At 50.3% G+C, this 8519-nt stretch overlaps 1 protein-coding gene across 1 annotated transcript; it reads left to right on the top strand.

Moving 5' to 3' along the window:
• Positions 1-537: 537 nt before the first annotated feature.
• On the top strand, positions 538-8167 carry LOC128405536 (mast cell protease 8-like). The gene is made up of 5 exons (XM_053372279.1): positions 538-598; positions 4405-4552; positions 5499-5640; positions 5886-6137; positions 7379-8167. The coding sequence occupies exons 1-5, from the start codon at positions 538-540 to the stop codon at positions 7511-7513; spliced, it is 738 nt and encodes a 245-aa protein (XP_053228254.1). The 3' UTR covers positions 7514-8167.
• The last annotated feature ends 352 nt before the right edge of the window (positions 8168-8519 follow it).

Raw genomic sequence — 8519 nt, 5'->3', positions numbered from 1 at the left:
TTTCCCACTGGGGAACCGTGAGGAATCCACTGCAGTTGAGGTTACAAATGGTTTTCCTAGCAAGTAATTTAACGAAGAGTGGAAAGTCTCTTTGCTCCTTTCAACCAAGCGGCCACAGAAACTGTGTCCTGTTGGAAAGCAGGGAAGCATTCAAATTTAATAAATAATAAGGAGAAGAAGATAATAATAATAACAACAGCCACTTGAGATTTCCAAAAGCTGGTCTCTGATTTTGCTTTAATGAATACATTCTCTTCATTACTCTGATTTCATAAACCTTTGCCTAAAATGTCTCCAATTCTGGGATCACGCCATTTCTCATTTTTTCCAGTCTCCCCATCTGACTATCTGATTGCTGTTCGTGGTGGGATCAGCCACGTGGCTAGCGAGAAACGATAAGCCTGCCTATCAGATTTCAAGTCTAGACTGTGCCTTCCTGGGGAAGGTGGAGCCAAGAGGCTGGAGGTCATAAAAGCCACGGGGTCAAGAGGCTGAAGAGTTAAGCGCCAGGCATCTCCCTCCTTCGCTAGAATCAAGATGTGGAGACTCTGCCAGGTTCTTCTGCTACTGATCCTGTCGTTCTCCTCGGCCCAAACAGGTGAGTAAAAGCACCATGGCAGATGATGCACCATGGGGTTTCTTCTCCCTAAAATCCTCCTCCCAGCCGTCCTTCCCTCTCTGATCACGACTTGACTGTCTGTCTCCAGGCACTGTGGTCGTCTGCAAGGGATGTTTCCTACATTCAGGGCGTGGGTGCCCTTTGCTAGTGTTGCTGTGATGGCACCATCCATGGACCAGTGGCAAGAATCAGCACAGGGAACTGAGGTGATTATGCCATTGCTGGGTGGCAAATATCCAATCCAGACTCATTGCCTTTGCCTCCAGTGAATCCACTGGATTCCCCAGCAAACCAGGATTCCCATCCATTGCCGATTCTTCCTTCCTTCCTTCCCTGATTTATTCCAAGCCACCAGTTTTCCAAAACTAAAGGAGATCATACAGTGGCTCATTTCAGAAGGGGAAACTGGGGGTTCTACCATCAGATACAGAGTACCTGATAAAAGCCAGGTTTTGGGGTGAACACTAGGGGAAGACCGTAGCCCTGTAGGTCTCATGGTAGCCATAGCCTTGTGCTGATGTGAGCTTAGAGTTTGCAATATTATCTCAATTTTTCTAAGCTGATTTCAGGCTGTAGCAGGAACCCCCCCACCCCAATCATTCTGTTTGTACAAACTTCACACACACACTCACACACTACATACGCCACATTTCTGTTATAAATTCATAGAAAATCAACCATACATCGGATTTGCACTGTTCCATTTTATTTTACTCCATATGACAAGAACTATCAAAGGGGGGTGGCTTGGTCCTGGTCAGCCATAATCCCTTCACCGTCTCAGCACATCCACAGGAGCCCTGCCCAGTTGCTATGCCAACCCTGATGATCCCAGACAGAAGACAATCAAGATCACAAAGAAGTTGCATATGGGAGTGGATTCAGCATGGACTGAAACAAAGGACAATGATCAGATCTTCCCTCTGGGGGCAGGAAACTGCAAACTCCCCTTTGTCTCCTGGAAGTGACTCATGGGGAGGGGGGAAAGGAGGAACCAGCCAGGTGACAAGACACTCAGGTTACCACCAACTCCTCCCTCAACCCCTCCTTTCTGTAATGTATGCATGATGTTTCTGGGGGTGGGCTTGACCTAGAGGAGGGGAATTTCAAAAAGTTTTTATAAGACCTTGCACACTATTTTTCTGGGTCTTTCCTCTCTCTTGCAAGTGAGGGGAACACCCTGTTGCAACAGTTCAATAAAGGCCAAGCCTACAGGCTGCTGTTTTGCTCCAAGTTATCCTGGTTGGTGTCTTTACTTTTTGTCCAAGGGAGCCCTCGGATTTTTCCGGTAACAAGGCCACAACAGTTCCTGGAGGCTTCCTGTTCTATTAGGGCACAGACTAAAATCTGAGCTGCGCATGATAAGAGGGGAATCTGAGCTGAATCAATACAGGGCTGAGATTAAGGCTGGGGGATCTACTACAGGGTTTAGTCACCCACCAAGGTAAATGAGGCTGAGTGGGGATTGGACTGGCTTCTGTGACCCCATTATTCTGCTCTGCTTTATTCTGCTTGCTTTTTCCTTGGGGAGGGGCTGCATCTCAGGGGAAGAGACGCTGCTTTGCATTGCTTGTTGTTGTTGAGTCGTGTCCGCCTCTTCGTGACCCCCTGGACCAGAGCATGCCAGGCCCTCCTGTCTTCCACTGCCTCCCGCAGTTTGGTCAAACTCATGCTGGTAGCTTCGAGAACACTGTCCCACCATCTCGTCCTCCGTCGTCCCCTTCTCCTTGGGCCCTCCATCTTTCCCAACATCAGGGTCTTTTCCAGGGAGTCTTCTCTTCTCATGAGGTGGCCAAAGTCTTGGAGCCTCAGCTTCAGGATCTGTCCTTCCAGTGAGCACTCAGGGCTGATTTCCCTCAGTATGGATCGGTTTGATCTCCTTGCAGTCCATGGGACTCTCAAGAGTCTCCTCCAGCACCAGAATTCAAAAGCAGCCATTCTCCGGCGATCAGCCTTCTTTATGGTCCAGCTCTCACTTCCATACATCACTACTGGGAAAACCATAGCTTTCACTATACGGACTTTTGTTGGCAAGGTGATGTCTCTGCTTTTTAAGATGCTGTCTAGGTTTGTCATCGCTTTTCTCCCGAGAAGCAGGCGTCTTTTAATTTCATGGCTGCTGCCACCATCTGCAGTGATCATGGAGCCCAAGAAAGTAAAATCTCTCACTGCCTCCATTTCTTCCCCTTCTATTTGCCAGGAGGTGATGGGCCCAGTGGCCATGATCTTCGTTTTTTTGATGTTGAGCTTCAGGCCATATTTTGTGCTCTCCTCTTTCACCCTCATTAAAAAGGTTCTTTAATTCCTCCTCACTTTGCACTGCACAAGGTCCCAATTTCAATCCGCAACAGCATATCCAGGTTGGAGAGACCCAGGCCCCATTTCCTTGGGAGCCGCTTTTGGCAGTCCTTGCAGGAGAATCCTGAGCTAATGGAACGAAGGGGGTCTTCCCAGGCTGCTCCGTGCTTTCGCTTCTCTAACTTCCTTGCTAGGAAAATGAATAGTAAACTCATTGGGATGGTGACCCGTTCCTTTTGCCACCATATATATACAATCATGTATATATATGTACACTCAAAAATTTATATCTCTCTCTCTGTGTGTGTGTGTGTGTGTGCGTACACACACACACACATATACATACACACATATATATGTACACACAGAAATATGTACACACGTATATATAATTCATAATAATATTTTTATTATTTATACCCCACCCATCTGGCTGGGTTTCCCTAGCCACTCTGGGCGGCTTACAACACATAAAAAATGGTAAAACATTAAAAATAAAAAAACCAATACAGGATTGCCTTCAGATGTCTTCTAAAAGTCAGATAGTTGTTTGTTTCCTTGACATCTGATGGGAGGACATTCCAGAGGGTGGGTGCCACTGCTGAGAAGGCCTTCTGCCAGTACACACACACACACACACACACACACACAAACATGTACGTACACACACACACAGAGACCAAATACGTGTGTGTATGTGTGTGTGTGTGTGTAGGTATATAGCTATAGGTATAAAGGTAAAGGTAAAGGTATCCCTGCCCATTCAGGCCAGTCTTGCCAGACTCTAGGGTTGTGCGCCCATCTCACTCAAGAGGCCAGGAGCCAGCGCTGTCCGGAGACACTTCCGGGTCACGTGGCCAGCATGACAAGCTGCATCTGGCGAGCCAGCGCAGCACACGGAACGCCGTTTACCTTCCCGCCAGTAAGCGGTCCCTATTTATCTACTTGCACCCGGGGGTGCTTTCGAACTGCTAGGTTGGCAGGCGCTGGGACCGAACAACGGGAGCGCACCCCGCCGTGGGGATTCGAACCGCTGACCTTTCGATCGGCAAGTCCTAGGCGCTGAGGCTTTTACCCACAGCGCCACCCACGTCCCTAGCAGCTATAGGTATACACACACACAAATCTTTCTAGCTAAACTAAAATCATAGAATTGTAGTGTTGGGTGGAACCAAGGGGGATCATCTAGTTCAACCCCCCCCCCATGCAGGAATGTGTGTTTTTTGCCCAATGCGGGGCTTGAACCCATGGCCCCGAGTCTGAGCTACCTCATAGGCGCAACTGCAACACCTGTCCCCCGTGTGGTATCTCATGGGGACCACCGCATCCCCATAGTCGCTTTTGACCAGACTTAACCACCCAGGGGTCATTTGCCCCTTTTTTTTAACCTTTTAATATGTGCGTGCCCAATAACGTTGAATGTGTGGAAGACACCCCAGAGCGTGCAAGGAGGAGAAGGAGCTGGTCTCTGTCTACGGTTCTTGCAGATCCATTGCGGAGTCAGATTGTTGGGGGGCACGAAGCCAAGCCCCACTCCAGACCCTACATGGCTTACTTAGAGGATCCTGAAGGCTATATCTGTGGCGGATTCCTGGTGGCGCCCCAGTGGGTAATGACGGCTGCGCACTGCAATCGGTAAGTCTCACTAATCCCTCCTTGATTTTTAGCAGGGATAGAATCCTAGAGTTGGAAGAGACCACAAGGGCCATCGAGTCCAACCCCCTGCCAAGCAGGAAACACCATCAGAGCACTCCTGACATATGGTTGTCAAGCCTCTGCTTAAAGACCTCCAAAGAAGGAGACTCCACCACGCTCCTTGGCAGCAAATTCCACTGTTGAACAGCTCTTACGGTCAGGAAGTTCTTCCTAATGTTTAGGTGGAATCTTCTTTCTTGTAGTTTGGATCCATTGCTCTCTGGAGCAGCAGAAAACAACCTTTCTCCCTCCTCTATGTGACATAGGGATGGTCATAGAATCAGAGAACTGTACAGTTGGAAGGGACTGCAAGGGTCATCTGGTCAGCTAAAGCACCCATGACAGGTGGCCACCTAACCATCAAGGTGCACAGCTGGTTGTATGGAGGGAGCCTGGTCTTTTGCTCCCTGGTTTCCGAGCACGATTCAAAGTGTTGGTGCTGACCTTTAAAGCCCTAAACGGCCTCGGTCCTGTATACCTGAAGGAGCGTCTCCACCCCCATCGTTCTGCCTGGACACTGAGGTCCAGCACCAAGGGCCTTCTGGCGGTTCCCTCATTGCGAGAAGTGAGGCTACAGGGAACCAGACAGAGGGCCTTCTCGGTAGTGGCGCCCGCCCTGTGGAACGCCCTCCCATCAGATGTCAAAGAGATAAATAATTACCTGACATTCAGAAGGCAGCCCTGTTCAGGGAAGTTTTTAATATGTAACGCTGTACTGTTTTTAACACTGATTGGGAGCCGCCCAGAGTGGCTGGGGAAACTCAGCCAGATGGGCGGGGTATAAATAATAAATTATTATTATTATTATTATTATTATTATTTGCACGGGGGCCAGGAAGGGACTGAGTCCTGGCATCTCTGACACTAACTGATACTCTCTTTCCAGCACCTATAGAGTCATCTTGGGGGCACATAACACCCGCCTTAATGAAACCTCTCAGCAAGTATTCACCGTTAAGGGTAACTACGAACACCCTTATTATTATATCGACAAGAAGAGCGCCTCAAACGATATCCGTCTGCTCAAGGTAACTTGCTCCAAGCAATCTCTCCTTCTATCTTCCCCCTGGGGTCAGTGATCCTGAAGGCAGAAGGGGTCAAGTGTCTTCCTCCCTCCCAATGAGAAGTAGACATTGTGCAGTTTACCCTGGCATTGGGGGGCCAAATGTCCTGTTTGCCCAAAGTTCCCCATTTTACAGGTACCAGATTCCCCCAAGGGCTTCCTTGAGCAACACTAAACCAATGAGCCCTTTCCCATCTCTCCCTTCCGCAGCTGGATTCCAAGGCTACTCTGAATGGATATGTCCAGATCCTGCGCTTGCCCCAATCCGAACGTGACCTCTCCCATGGGACCCCCTGCAGCGTGGCAGGATGGGGCCTCGTTTGCAAAGACTGGGCACCAGACACCCTCTTTGAGACCAATGTTGCCATCTATGACCATAGGCAGTGCAGAGATTTGTATCCTAATCTTGATGATGAGCAGGTCTGTGCTGGGAGACCCGGCGAGCCTGCGAATTCTTCCATGGTGAGGGCCAGCAGGAGCTGTGAGCGATGGGATCGGGGGGATCAGGGGGGCTGCATGACTTCCCCAGTTATGCACCTCACCCTTCTCCAGCAAAATGGATATGGGCTTGTGTCAGGGGCTCAGGAGCAGAAGCACAGGGAAGAGAGGAAATGGAGAGCAAAGGGGAGGGATCCGAGGGGAGCGTAGGGGAGTATGACAGTGACCCGAGAGATTCCATGAGCTTCTCCAGTGAATCAGAAGATTCCAAGAAGGGGGCGCCGATGGTGAGGGCAAGGGGGGTCCCAGGGGGGACGCACCAGAAGCAGGGGGCCAGCGGGGACTCCCAAGGCAGCAGCGGGGGATCAGGACCAGCTCCCCCACCAGAGCGCAGTGGGGGGGAAGAGTCACATGTGTCAGGGCCAGCCTCTCCTCCAGCAGGTAGAGAAGATGAGTCAGGGCTGACCACGCCCCCATCGGAAAGTGGGGAAACGGAGGGGAGGTCAGTTCCAGCTAGCCTCCCCGAAGGAGGGAGTAGTGACAGCAGTGTAACGGTCAGAAGGAAAGTGGGAGGCTGGGCACGCGCGCCAAGTTCAAATGTACAGGCGCGCGGGACAGCAGGAAACCCGGATTGGGAGCCAGGTCCTAAAGCCCGACAGAGGGAGGGGGAAGAGTCAGGGGACTGAGCGTCAGAGGAGTCTAGGAAGGGAGAGACCCCGACGGGCAGGCGGACCCAGAGGAGGAAAGAACAAAGGAGGAGGTGGAGCAAGGCTAGAATCTTAAACTGGTGTCAGGGGGGAGGAGATTCAGATGGAGCTTCGGCGGTCTAGGGTTTGAGACGTAGTGCTGCACGCTGCGGCTGTGGAAGTGAAACTGAACTTCAATAAAGACTTTTATACTAAACAACGAAGCAGCGTTGGTCCTTGGTGAGCTGGGACCTCGGGCGGCTCTGACAGTTTGTATTCTGCTAAGGGCTCTGGCCCACTTTCGCTTGTCCCTCTGCTTTCCCGGGGGGGGGGGAATCGCTCCTTAGTGCTCAACCACGACAATCAGCCATCAAGCTTTGCATGGGTTGCCCTTTGTTCCAATTTAGAACTTAAATAGTCGGTTTTCCTGGGAAAGGAAGGAGTGGACGAGCCCCAAGTCATATTGAGAGTAGATCGACTAGTAACCTGGCCGTTTGCCCTGGTTCAAGCTCCAGAGTTTGCCACGAGGTGGATACAAATCTTCCCCCAGCTGCCATCTTTGTTCTCTCCTCTCCACAGGGCGATTCGGGTGGCCCCTTGGTGTGCAATGGCGTGGCAGAAGGAATCGTCTCGTATGGCAATCCCTGCCCTCCAGCAGTTTACACTCGCGTTGGCCATTACCTTCCATGGATCAAGAAAACCATGAAATTGTGAACAGAAGAAGCAACCGTGGTGACATACTGCCTTCTTTCCCACCCCTAATGCTTTTGCTTGCTGATAACCTGCTTGGCTTGCATTCTGCAACAAAACACACCCACACACACACACCCTCCCTCAATGGCGGCGAAAAAGGAAGATCTATCAGATGTTTCATACAGGATGGTGTTTCGGCAAGTGCCTTCACTGCCTCCCGTCCCCTTGAAGAAAATCCCTCTCACCCTTTTGCCCCCAGATTTCCACCCTTGTTGGCATTAAAAAGGGGTGGGCCTTAAAAGTTGCCAGTTTACCATTTCACATGCCAAACTCCTCCAGGCTAATGGTTGGGGTGACATACCAGAGGAACAGAGGGGAAATTAAATTCAGCTCAAAGGTAACATTCACACTTTCTGGAATAAGATCCGAAACGCAGCCATCCTTTCAAATTCGCCCTCCTCTGAATTTTGCAGTTTGGCTCTCCAGGCAAGTTTAGTGCACCAAGATGCAGATACTGGAATGAGGTGTGTATATCAGTGTGCGTAGCAGTGAAAGGAGCCTGCCCCAAATGCCTTATTTTGGGGGGATCGCTTTGCAAAGACGCGCCATTTTGGCAAACTTGCATGCAACTCTGTATCTCAAGAGTAATTCACAATAAACTGCTAATGCATCCACCCAAATGTGGTTTTTTTGAATTGCAAGCTGATGTGTATATGGGGTGTGTTGAACTGAAGAGTGGGAAGATGAGAAACTGGGAAACACCCCAATGGACAGATTCACCCCTCCCTAGTTGTGGACTTGTAGAGAGGGGAGGGTTTGAAATCAGGAGCTTTTTAGGAGATCCCCATCAATCTGTCTACTCTTCTGCATGCAATTCTGGAACTCCACCACCAAAGCCTCTCTCCCCAAATCAGAGATTTGGCCTGTTTCAGTGCTGGTACTTCTTGCACAGGGACTTGCTGGCATCCATCTGTCTCAGGAGACGACACACCCTCCCACCTTCCTCAGGGGTAAATAGGGACGCTAG

Source organism: Podarcis raffonei, chromosome 18 (genome assembly GCF_027172205.1).
Source record: "Podarcis raffonei isolate rPodRaf1 chromosome 18, rPodRaf1.pri, whole genome shotgun sequence".
In the NCBI taxonomy this organism is placed as follows: Eukaryota; Metazoa; Chordata; class Lepidosauria; order Squamata; family Lacertidae; genus Podarcis; species Podarcis raffonei.
The sequence above is the reverse complement of the archived record's forward strand: the minus strand, read 5'-3'. Positions and strand labels throughout refer to the sequence as shown.

Excerpts from the sequence above, each read along its gene's own strand:
- LOC128405536 (XM_053372279.1), top strand. The coding sequence starts at position 538 with ATGTGGAGACTCTGCCAGGTTCTTCTGCTACTGATCCTGTCGTTCTCC. Across the intron at positions 599-4,404 it reads GTTCTCCTCGGCCCAAACAG|ATCCATTGCGGAGTCAGATT; the intron begins GTGAGTAAAAGC and ends CGGTTCTTGCAG. Across the intron at positions 4,553-5,498 it reads ACGGCTGCGCACTGCAATCG|CACCTATAGAGTCATCTTGG; the intron begins GTAAGTCTCACT and ends CTCTCTTTCCAG.